At 38.4% G+C, this 12,582-nt stretch overlaps 1 protein-coding gene across 1 annotated transcript in view; it reads left to right on the plus strand.

The window, feature by feature from the left end:
- The first annotated feature begins 461 nt into the window (after window positions 1–461).
- LOC107733459 (vigilin-like) overlaps window positions 462–12,582 on the plus strand; it is an 18,657-nt gene continuing 6,536 nt past the window's right edge. Inside the window, exons 1-19 of the mRNA XM_016545076.1 lie at window positions 462–525; window positions 1,566–1,645; window positions 2,653–2,751; window positions 3,740–3,888; window positions 4,003–4,218; window positions 4,301–4,507; window positions 4,589–4,804; window positions 6,224–6,430; window positions 6,518–6,625; window positions 8,128–8,232; window positions 9,012–9,090; window positions 9,450–9,589; window positions 9,700–9,804; window positions 9,913–10,026; window positions 10,311–10,397; window positions 10,808–10,939; window positions 11,043–11,261; window positions 11,387–11,608; window positions 11,692–11,910. Of these exons, the coding sequence (XP_016400562.1) occupies window positions 2,676–2,751; window positions 3,740–3,888; window positions 4,003–4,218; window positions 4,301–4,507; window positions 4,589–4,804; window positions 6,224–6,430; window positions 6,518–6,625; window positions 8,128–8,232; window positions 9,012–9,090; window positions 9,450–9,589; window positions 9,700–9,804; window positions 9,913–10,026; window positions 10,311–10,397; window positions 10,808–10,939; window positions 11,043–11,261; window positions 11,387–11,608; window positions 11,692–11,910 (2,601 nt within the window). The 5' untranslated portion in view covers window positions 462–525; window positions 1,566–1,645; window positions 2,653–2,675. The remainder of the gene's footprint in view (window positions 526–1,565; window positions 1,646–2,652; window positions 2,752–3,739; window positions 3,889–4,002; window positions 4,219–4,300; window positions 4,508–4,588; window positions 4,805–6,223; window positions 6,431–6,517; window positions 6,626–8,127; window positions 8,233–9,011; window positions 9,091–9,449; window positions 9,590–9,699; window positions 9,805–9,912; window positions 10,027–10,310; window positions 10,398–10,807; window positions 10,940–11,042; window positions 11,262–11,386; window positions 11,609–11,691; window positions 11,911–12,582) is intronic.

The following is a 12,582-nucleotide window of genomic DNA, read 5'->3' on the forward strand; positions in this document are numbered from 1 at the left end:
TTGTTTATTTTTATTTTTTTTTCAATGGAGGAATGAGGGGATAAAAAGCCGATCTTTTACTAAGGATACAAGATTTACTTTTAGTCTTTCCAAATTATAATTTTTTTTTTTTTTACTCATTCCACTTGTGATAAACCAATAAAATTGCATAGCAAAAGCCACAAATGTAGTGATGGAAACTAAACTGAAATAATATTACTTGAAATGCACTTTAAAGGTAAAGGAAAGAGACAAATAAATCTAAAGTAAACTGTACAATATCCAATATAATCCAGTAGCATATTATTTGTACATCTACCAGTATTTACAATTCAAGAATCGTTTTTTAATCAAATAATTATCTGTTTCCTTGAATTTAACATTGATTACTACATGAAAACATTAACAAATAAATAAACATACAAGAATGTGTCTGATTCATGAATACAATTTATGAATCAAAGATTCGATTCAGTTGGAGAGTCGATTCTCAGCAGCAGTGTTTACTGTCAGCAGACCAGCGACTAGGCTTTTCCGTCTGATAAGGTGATCAGTTGCTTTTGTTTCCGTAGACGTGCTAATTATCGCACTGTTTTGCTGACTGAATGAATATATCCGCGTTTTCTGCAATCAGATTACCGTATTTAAAGCAGAGATAGACACTAGCTCTGTAGCTAACGAGCTGTTACATGTAGCAGATTAGCTGGCCAGCTAAACTCAGATACCCTGAATATTCTGCAGGCTAGAATATATAATACTAAAACTATCACCACCATACAGAATGCATCTGTCCCTCACTTTGATATTCAAGGCTTTAACAGCTGTTTTAACTGGCAGTTGCGCTGTTATGTCTCATGCAGTGTTGTTAGCCTGCTTCAGTATTTGTTTACACAGATCTGCTGCTCTACACTGAGCTTGCAGATGATATGGATCCTGATAGTGTAAGATATATGAATTTTATATAGTATGAAAATAGACAGGAGAACGCGATAATTGCTTATATTGTTGTTTGTTTTGATATTGAACATGCAGGTTATGAAAAAATATATATTTGCAAGTGGCTTGCATAGGTCCCACAAATACCTAAAAGCTGTGTATATAAGTATAAGGCATTTTTTCCTGCACACACTTATCACCGCAAGAGCAGACAAAGTGCCACTCGGCAATTAGATCCTCATAATATTAGAAAATAATGACAAGCCTATTAGCCCAAAATTTGTTATATTACATGTATTATTCTACTACATGGGTAATTTACTCTCTCAATGAGTGTTAGATGAATATGTGTAAAATGTGTCAATCCCATGTGTAAATACAATGTGTGTGTGTGTGTGTGTATTTTTGCCATCACTACAGTAAGCACAAACACCCACATGCCAATTAGATACCTAGTCACCTGAGAGTGAAGTGGAGGCTATCCTTAGCACCATATCTAGCTATTGCCTCCCACAGGACAGACCACTGTGACTCGCCCCCCCTCCTCGGCCAACCTCAGAGGGCCTTGCCACGAGATGCTGTTTTTTTTATGCTGTATATGTAATCACAAGGCTGGTTACAATCTCTCTTTGTTAACCTCACCCACACAGGGCTGAACAAACAGACTGACACTGAAGATCTCTCAGTAGCATCCACCTGGACGGACTTTCTGGTTTTCGACCCATTGCAGGTGGGTAAAAATGTGTGGCTTTGGCATGATTGTGATGAGAATGTTGAAATGCACTTACAGAATTTAATATAACTTGTCTTTAATGCACGTGTGCAGTGTATAAGCTGCAGTGAAGTCTTCTGAAAACTGTTTAGAGAAAATGTAACTTTCAGTGAAAAAAAAAATATATATATATATAATTTTCAATGAACAATACCACTTGATTAGACCAGATGTTTTTAATGTAGGGTTCGGGGACCCCCAGGGGGCTCCAAAGGAGCGCTAGGGGGTCCATGGAAAAGTTTAGAGAAAAATAATGTCAAAAATATAAAAATAGTTTGTGAAAATAAGATTAAAATTAAAACTTTGTTTTAAATAAATAAAAATTGATTAAATTAGTAAAAATGAAGTGATTAAATGAATGCATAAAAAAACATTCAATTAAAATAAATATATATTACATCTAACAGTAGAGTACTATAAGAAGTTAAAAATGTGTAATAATTGTTTTTTAAACAATATTTTAGACATATTTATCAAATTAATTTTTCACCGTATAAATTGGGTCTTTATACAAGAATGCCTTTAAAATTTTAGGAGAGGGTCCCTCAGACAAGTACGATCATATTTTGGGGTCCGTGGCATCTCAAAGATTGAAAACTCCATTTTAAACAGTTATCGTTTTAAACAACGATCAATAATTGTTACATTAGTCGAGCTCACACAAGGCTTTTCGTCAGATTTCACAGCTGCAGTGTCTTTAATTGGAGAGCTCAGGTGGAGAAAGATGCTGTTGGGCTCAGGGAGATGCCAGTGTGTGCCGGGGCCCTGCTGGGCTGCTGAAACCACTGAGAATAGAGCTCAGCATGCACTTTATCACTCAAATGAAAGTAGTCCCTTACTGCTATGCTCTTTTAGTTCGTTTTATTGATGGCTGTGTGTTTGGACTATATTCTATACTATTATATTGTTGTTTTTTTTGCTATTTTCTCTCCACATGTCCCTCCTCTTCCTCCTGGTCTCTGCAGGATAGCGGATCAGGACTTGAAACATGAGCTCTGTGGCAGTGTTGACTCAGGAGAGTTTTGCGGAGCACCGCAGTGGCTTGAAGGACGTTGAGATCACGGGTATGACGACTGTGGCAAAATTAGGGGTGAAACTATTCTTCTACATGATTCCGACGTTTAGTAATTTTTTTGTACCACAGTTCATCGCATGTCTAACGGCAGGAATCGATAACGGATGTAACAGTGAATTAAAAGATGCACATGCAAATACATTAGTATATTTCATAAGTAGCGGCAAAGATCATGTATACTAATGATTTGTTACTGGAACAGTTTTACAGCTAGTATTAAGGCCCGTTCACACTAAGAACGATAACTATATTAGCATCCACACCAGCAGTCGATATTGTCTGTTTATTCTAAGTGAATGCTTGTCTGCCGCTTTAAATTCTCAAGCTCATTATGGCAGGATTGATTCTGATTGGGTGTCAATGTTTTTATCGTTCATCAGCTGGAAAAAAATCGGTCTGAAAGTGATTCCAAAGATATCGTTTCTCTGTGCCTTTATCGTTATAGCTGTGGTATGGACTCTGCTATTCTTTAATATTGAGAAGGATTTTTATCGTTATTTTATCGTTATCTTTATAGTTATCGTCCTTGGTGTGAACAGGCCTGCAAAGTTTAGAATAATGATCTTTAAAATAGCATCATATGACCCCTTATATCTTTATAAGTCTTTATATTATGATTCTTGGTGTCAACAGGCCTTTAGACACATCTCTTTGTTTTTGAACACTGATGCTGAAAACTTGTGCTGTTGTATAATATAATATAATATAATATAATAATTATTTCCATTCATAATTATCAATCTTAAATATATATAATTGATGTATCCCTGTTGGTGAAGTAAACTGAACAACTAAGATGTACAAAAAAGAAAAAAATGTTAGTATTTTCAATAATTGTTTATGCAGTTGGTATTTCTTTGTTCTAGATGACACTGGTTGATTGTCTTCATAAAGCATCATACTGTTATTATCAAAATAATGCAAAGAGAAGTGGTTGTGTGCATTTTACAATTCCTTTTTTTATTGTCTGTGATTAGGTAGTGTGCCAGAAGATGAAGCATATATACCCACCTATCTGGAGGCCTTTCCACCTTTACCGGACAAGGGCACTCCAGGTGAGAAGACAGGTGAGCCGGCAGGTGCCTGGAGCAAAATCCGACCCATCAAAGCCTCTGTCATCACTCAGGTAACATATATAATCATCCACAGAAGGTTTATACAGTCTGAGTAAGCTGCACTGTATCTTTTCCGTGTTATTGAGGGCCTGCCACACTTTTTCTACTTCTCTTTGCACCTTCAGGTGTTCCATGTTCCTTTGGAGGAGCGGCGGTATAAAGACAACAGTCAGTTTGGTGAGGGTGAGGAGGCGAAAGTATGTCTGGATATCATGCAGAAGACCGGGGCACATATCGAACTCTCTCTTGCCAAGGACCAAGGCCTCTCCATCATGGTGACTGGAAAACTGGATTCGGTTATGAAAGCGAGGAAGGAGATTGTGGCCCGACTGCAGACTCAGGTGCTTGTTTGAGTCTTGCATTTCTTATTCGATTAATTTACTGTATGTTAAAAGTTATATATTTGAATGCTTAACTTCTTAGGCGTCAGCGATTGTGCTTATTCCGAAAGAACATCATCGATTTGTGATCGGAAAGAATGGGGAAAAGTTACAGGAGCTGGAGCTGAAAACAGCCACCAAGATCGCCATCCCCCGCTCTGACGATCCCAACGCCAACATCCGCATCACCGGCACCAAGGAAGGCATTGAGAAAGCTCGCCATGAAATCCAGCTCATCTCTGCTGAGCAGGTAAACATCGAAGATAGATGAGATGAAGTTTTGCGTTTCATTTGTAATTCAGTCTTATTATGACCTCACTGTTTGCTTTAGGATAAGCGTGCAGTGGAACGTCTGTCTTTTGAGAAGGCTTTTCATCCATTCATCGCTGGTGCATATAATCGACTCGTTCAAGAGCTTAGTCAAGAGACCGGCGCTCGTATTAGCATCCCGCCACCCAGCATACCCAAAGATGAGATTGTCATTACCGGTGAGAAAGAGGCAGTTGCCATGGCGATTGCCTGCATCCGGGCCATCTATGAAGAGAAGGTGATTCACAATTACACTGTCATTCATAATTTTGGGTCTTTTTTTTTAAATCAATACATTTATTCACCAAGGGTGCATTAAATTGATCAGAAGTGACAATAAAAATATTTATAATGTAAAAAAAAAAATCTGTTTTAAATAATAAATAAAAAATAATAAAGGAGACCTATTATGCCCCTTTTTACAAGATGTAATATAAGTCTCAGGTGTCCCCAGAATGTGTCTGTGAAATATCTCCTCAAAATACCCCACAGATCATTTATTACGTCATTTTGAAAACGCCTGTTTTGGGTACAAGCAGAAACACTGTTTTTGTGCATGTCTCTTTAAATGCAAATGAGCTGCTGCTCCCCGCCCCCTTTTCCAGAATAGGGCTGTGCCTTACAGTTCATACTTCAGATACTCCGCTAAATAACATATGTTTGGTTTTGATTATCATGTCTATCACGCTGAAATCATGCGTTCTAAACCATATTAGTTTAAACTTTGGTTTTCTGAGCGCATACATCCGAAGCACGCGCACAGAAAGTGGCTGTCACACATCATGTGAGTACTAAACTAAGTTCTCTTTCATGTCTTATTGTGATTAAACTGTCAAATACACGCAATTTTATGTTAAAAACATACAAAAGTTACAAAAACACAGTCAGTTATGTCTGTGAAGGTAAACAGCTGGGAAAGAAATCGCATGTTTATATTAGATCTGTGTGGCAGCAGCGTAATATACAGTAAATAAATCAATAAATCCACTGCTCTCTTGTCTCCTCTGAGGCTGGGACTCTAAATAGTGTTCTGTGCTCGTCAATGTAACCAAAGACAGAACAGTTAGCATGCTTTCGCTTGCGAAAACACAATGGCGCCGCCGTGGGTGGAAACTTCCAGATTAAGGGGCGGTAATATTATAATAAGATACATCACAAAATCTGAGCAGCTCGTTTTTTCACAAGATTGCAGAGAAAGGCTTACCAAAAAAAATTTACTGGGTTGATCTTTTTCATGTTTTCTGGGTTGGTAGATGCACTGGGGACCCGATTATAGCACTGAATAAGTCAGATTTTCATATGTCACCTTTAAGCAGCACAACTTTTTAACATTTATAAAAATGAGAATATTTTTTGAGTACCAATCAGAAAATTGAAGAACAATGATTTCTGAAGGATCATTTGAGATTAAAGACTGGAGTAATGGCTGCTGAAAATTCAGCTTTGCCGTCACACATTTCAAAATATATGCAAAAAGGTAGTTATTTAAAATTATAATAATATTTCACATTATTACTGTTTTTTGATCAAATAAATGCAGCCTTAGTGACTATAAGAAAATTTGTGTACACACACAAAAATGAAAAAAAATAAAAATTAATTTCACATTTAAAGCCTGGTGAAATTTCCTGACCTACTTCTTAATATTCACAAGCAGAAACGAAAAACGACCACAATTTCAGTGGAGGTGAAAAAGTCACAACATAAGTACATAGTAGGCCCCAAGGGCAACACCCTGCAGGAGATCCTGGAGAACACAGGGGTGTCTGTGGAGATGCCCCCTCTGGACTCTGCATCCGAGACCATCATCCTCAGAGGAGAACCAGATAAGCTGGGTCCGGCTCTTACGCAGGTGTACGCCAAGGTCAGTTGTTTTGGCATTTTATGGCCTTATTTTCAACAGAATGCATGCAAAAGGCAGCTTTTCACATGCCACTTGTGTGTTTTGCAGGCTAAAAGTGTGATAGTGGTGGAGGTGATTGCTCCGGCTTGGCTCCATCGTTTCATCATTGGCAAAAAAGGACAAAACATCAGTCGCATCACTCAGCAGCTGCCTAAGGTATAGAACATTTAAATGAGAAGTCACCCTCACGTCGTTCCAAACCTGTAAGACCTTCGCTCATCTTCGGAACTCAAATTAAGATATTTTTATATCTGACCCTCCATAGACAGCAAGGGTCCTACCACGTTCAAGGCCCAGAAAGGTGACCCATAAAAGAAGAAATCGTTGAATAAAGTCATTATTTTTGTTTTCTTTGAGCACAAAACGTATTCTTGTAGCTTCATAAAATTAAGGTTGAACCACTGATGTCACATGGACTATTTTATCGACGTCCATACTACCTTTCTGGGCCTTGAACGTGGTAGTTACGTTACGGTCTATGCGGGGTCAGAAAGCTCTTGGATTTCCTTAAAAAATATCTTCATTTGTGTTCTGAAGATGAACAAAGGTCTTGCGGGTTTGGAACGACATGTGGGTGAATAATTGATGACAGAACTTTCTTCTTTTATTTTTTTTATTTTCATTTTCACTATCCCTTTAAAGCCTAAATACAATCACCAGAAGTATAAAGCTAATGTACAGGCTATAAACGTCATCACCACCAAGCTTCTGTGAACCCTTTCAAACTTTATTTAAAATCTTAGAGTTAGAATAGTTTTCAAGAGTGCAAGTATAAACACAGCGAGACTGTAAAAGCAGACTAGTGAGTAGATTCAATTCAAGTTTATTTGTACAGCGCTTTTCACGATACAAATCATTGCAAAGCAACTTTACAGCAAATTAAGTTTCTACAATATTTAGTGGTAGCTCATCAGTGGTGACTGTCAGTCAGTGTACATATGGCAGAAATGTACGGAAAAATCAATTAAATATCATCGGCATAACAGTGGAAACTAATCCCGTATTTTCTGATAATATTACCAAGGGGCAACATGTATATCGAAAATAGCAGAGGACCTAGGACAGATCCTTGTGGCACTCCATATTTTACTGGTGATAATTGAGATGACTCCCCATTTAAATGAACAAGGTGGTAGCGATCGGACAGGTAGGATCTAAACCATTTTAAAGCCTGCCCTTGAATACCTGTGTAGTTTTGTAATCGATCTATGAGTATTTCATGATCTATAGTGTCGAACGATGCACTAAGATCAAGTAAAACTAGCAATGAGATACAGCCTGGGTCTGACGCAAGAAGCAAGTCATTTGTAATTTTAACAAGTGCAGTTTCTGTGCTATGGTGGGGCCTGAAACCTGACTGAAATTCTTCATAGAGATAATTTTTTGCAGGAAGGAGCACAGTTGAGCAGACACAACTTTTTCAAAAATTTTAGATGAATTTACCTGTGTAGTGTGATGTTTTTTGATGTCCCAGTCAACCTCTATAGTCCTATTAAGCCACTTGTTGGCAATCACCTTTTTCAAGATACATAAAAGCTTAAAAAATCATGAGTGGGGTAATATTGTTATGTTTTATTTCATAGAATAAAATGTGAAAATAACTTGTGTTAACAAGTTAACACATTTCAGGCATTTAACCAGCTGTTTGTCGTCATCAGGTGCATATAGAGTTTACTGATGGAGAGGAACGTATCAGTCTGGAGGGGCCAACGGAGGAAGTAGAACAAGCTCAGGCTCAGATACAGGAGATCATCAAAGACCTGGTAAGAGAACCCTCAAATCTCTTTTTAGCAGTTTTTTTTTGTTGTTGTTGCTGTTGTTGTTAAAATGAAGATAGAATGGAATAAAAAATGGGAAATTTGGTTGCTAAAAAAGGTTGCTTCATATCTTATAACTGTAAGATTTCAGTTATGGTTTGTTCTTAAAGGGGTCCTATTATGCTCTTTTACAAAGTCTTGATTTTGTTTTGGGGGTGTACTAGAACAGGTTCTCATACTAGGTTGTTCGAAAAACAATATTTTTCACATATTTTACATTATTACAACACCTCTCTCCCCAGTCTGGCATGAACGGCTCGAATAGTTCCTGTATCAAATGAAAGCCCGCCTTCTGAAATACGAAATGTGCTGTGATTGGTTAGCAAGGCCAGTGTGTGTTGTGATTGGCACCACTCGGCGCCTGGTCGGGAAATGTCATGCCCCTTACCATAGAGCTTCAGTGTAAATATTCAGTGTAAGCTTCAGTGTAAATATTGCGTCAAAATCAAATCAATTGAGCGCGATTTAAACCCGGATGATCGTAACCACTCTAAGTTCGTCTGCCTTGGGAAAGCTTGTGATTTCTGTTAAATAAAATATCTCCTTTTGAAGTGGACTTTGAGCTTTGTAACTTTGCAGATCTTTTTTATGCTCAAACAGCAACATTACAGACTAACTAAAGTTGAAAAAGTGAAAAAGCATAATAGGACCCCTTTAAGGTTTCAGCCTTTGTGGAATATAAACAGTTTACGTATAGTCCAAGTATTTTATTTTCCTCTCTCCAGATGGCAAGAATGGACTATGCAGAGATTAACGTTGACCAGCGTTTCCACAGACATCTCATTGGCAAAAACGGGGCCAACAGTAGGTTAAAATCTGAAACTTTAGTCGTGTTTGGGATGCCTGGATAGAAAAAGAGCTCATAGCACAGATAGAAATTGATGTTTGAATAGTCAAATAATTGTGGTTTTACACATTATTTGATTACAAGCAGTGCACAATGACAATATGCAACAGTTGCAAATGTATATCTCCCTCTCTATTTAAATATAATATTTAATGTGTTGTTGCCATTACAACAGAACCTGAGAAAAATGAATAACTGCGTTGCACACTGAATCTGATTCAGTGACTCTTTGAGTTATCCCTAATATATCTGTTACAGTAAAGTTGATTTGATCAATGAACAGTGCAGATGAATGAATTATCGGTGCTTTTCCCAGTAAATCGGATAAAGGAGCAGTATAAGGTATCAGTGAGGATTCCTCAGGACTCGGAGCGCTGTGGGCTGGTTCGTATCGAGGGCGATCCTCAGGGAGTACAGCTCGCTCGCAAGGAACTGATGGACATGGCCCAGCGCATGGTGAGACGTTCTATATGGAAATCACAAGAGCTCTCTGCATATGAGATTATGAACCTATCTGGCACATTTGCCTACATGGTTTAAGCTTTGTTGTTTTCTGGCATCTTTAGGAAAATGAACGCACGAAAGACCTGATAATAGAGCAGAGGTTTCACCGCACTATCATTGGGCAGAAAGGAGAGAAGATCAAAGAAGTACGGGACAAGTTCCCCGAGGTGCTCACAGCTTCATTTTGTAAAATACAGCAACATCTATTTTCTGCTGCACATTTTTTATAGTATTACATGAGAGATGATTTCATACAGATGGTTTCATTTTCGCAGGTCATTATCATCTTTCCAGACCAGCAACAGAAAAGTGACATAGTACAGCTCAGAGGGCCTAAAAACGAAGTGGAGAAATGTGCAAAGTTTCTGCAGAAACTCATCGCTGAGCTGGTACAAGAGTAATTTCCTCTAGCTTCCTTCCTGCTCTCAAATAACATTTGCTTTGTGACTAATACAAGGTCAAAGAAAGAGCAGCTATTATGTGCTCAGACAGCTATGAAATGATCATACTCAGCCTACAGATGACAATCTCTTGCAATGCTATTATAGTTAAGGCACTTTTTTCGGTTTTAAAGTAAAAGAGCTGAGAAGTAGTTAACTCTTTGAATTACATTGAGGTTTAGTGTTTTTTTTTGTATTATATTATTTTTGTAATTATATGTTCATGTTATTAGGTTGAGAGCAGCTTCTCAATTTCTGTACCCATCCACAAGCAGTTCCACAAAAACATCATTGGTAAAGGAGGTGCCAACATCAAAAAGGTGAGGACACAAAGTCTGCCATTTTATTTAGATTTGTAAAAATTACTTGTTTTTAATACTGCAACAAAAATGTTTGGTTCCCAAAATCAGTACAGTATGTCTCTTTTCTTGCTTTGCTCCTTTATATAGTTTATCTTTATTTCAAATACCGAAAATGTTGGTTTTACTTAACAATAACAGCACTGGTTCATAGTGAGAAAAATAACACACACAAAAAAAGGACCATAAAAACACTGAGAGCATTAGTGGCAGAGTATTATAGCATGGCCACAGAATGTTTAAAAATAACATTCAGCATTTGAATAAATAATTACAATTTCCATTTTTGGGGGATTAACTGCTATTTAAATGTTGTGTTAATGTTACTGTTTTTTTTATGAGAGAAATCGTTGCTGTGTAAATCTATATAGATACGTGAGGAGACCAACACCAAGATTGATCTCCCAACGGAAAACAGCAACTCTGAGATGATTGTAATAACTGGCAAGAAGAGCAGCTGTGAAGCCGCACGAGATCGGATTCTCGCCATTCAGAAAGAGCTGGTGAGAGAAACAGGAAGCTAGAAAATGTATTATAGGTGTAATTCCCAGTGCTCTTAGTTTTTCTTCTCTCACACATTCTCGCTTGATCTTTCAATTCTCCCAGGCCAACCTGAAGGAGGCTGAGGTTTCCATCCCAGCCAAACTGCACAACTCTCTGATTGGATCCAAGGGCAGTCTGGTGCGCTCTGTGATGGAAGAGTGTGGGGGTGTTCACATCCACTTCCCTGCGGAGGGCTCAGGGTTGGACAAGGTCACTATCCGAGGTCCTGCAGAGGAGGTGGAGAGAGCCAGGAGACAACTGCTGCAGTTGGCGGAGGAGAAGGTGAGTAATTAGATGAAGATTTCAAGCAGAAAAGCAAGAAAGACAGCAGTGCAAAAAACACTGCTAGAATTTTCATAATCACATGACCAAGTCATTTTTGAATCATTTGTTTTTTGTCCCACCAGCAAGTCAACAACTTCTCAGTGGAGCTTCAAGCCAAGCCAGAGTACCACAAGTTCCTGATAGGCAAAGGAGGAGCTAATATCCGACGGGTACGGGACCGAACCGGAGCACGGATCATCTTCCCATCACCAGATGAACCAGAACAGGAGCACATTACCATCATGGGTAAAGAGGAGGCTGTATGGCTTGCCCAGAAAGAGCTGGAGACCCTCATTAAAAATCTGGTATGCCAGAAGAGAAAGCAAAACATTTGAGTTTGTGTTTCTTTGAATGCACTTCCTGCAGTTCATCTGTCCTTTCTTTTCAGGATGACGTGATAGAGGACAGTATGGTCGTGGACCCCCGGCATCACCGTCACTTCGTCTGTCGGAGAGGGCAGGTGTTGAGAGAGTTGGCGGAGGAATATGGCGGTGTAGCTGTTAGCTTCCCTCGCACGGGCACACACAGTGACAATATCACTCTCAAAGGACCCAGAGACTGTGTTGACGCTGCTAAGAAACGCATTCAGGAGATCATTCGAGATCTTGTGAGATTCATATTCAATCCATGTGTACATATTGCATGTAAATGCAGTGACTTTTCGACCAAGAACAGTATATACACTGCTGTTCAACATTTTTTGAAAGAATTGATAAAAAAATATATTTAAAAAAAACTTAAACTGAAAAGAAACTGAAAGAAAAAAACACAAAATATTAGAAAACATATTAGAATGATTTCTAAAGGATCATGTGACACTTGAAGACTGGAGTAATGGCTACTGAAAATTCAGCTTTACCATCACAGGAATATATAAAATTTGTAAATATATTAAAGGTGACATGTCATGAAAATCTGACTTTTCCAGGTTTTAAGTGCTATAATCAGGTCCCTGGTGCATCTACCAACCAAGGAAACGTGAAAAGATTAACCCAGTAAACTTTGTTTTGGTAAGCCTTTTTCTGCAAGCGTCTGAGAAAACGAGCGCGTCTGATTTCGCTCCCTTGGTGACTGGCAAAGTGATCTCATTATAATATTACCGCCCCTTAATCTGTGAGTTTCCACCCACGGCGGAATTGTGTTTTCGCAAGCGACAACGGTGTAGCAGTTCTAATGCCATGGCGAAAGTTTGAGCAAAGCATGCTAACTGTTCTGTCTTTGGCTGCACAGACGAGCACAAAACACTATTTAGAGTCCCAGCCTCAGAGGAGACAAGAGA

This window comes from Sinocyclocheilus rhinocerous, unplaced genomic scaffold, assembly GCF_001515625.1.
Source record: "Sinocyclocheilus rhinocerous isolate Xijiao unplaced genomic scaffold, SAMN03320098_v1.1 scaffold2385, whole genome shotgun sequence".
Taxonomy (NCBI): domain Eukaryota; kingdom Metazoa; phylum Chordata; class Actinopteri; order Cypriniformes; family Cyprinidae; genus Sinocyclocheilus; species Sinocyclocheilus rhinocerous.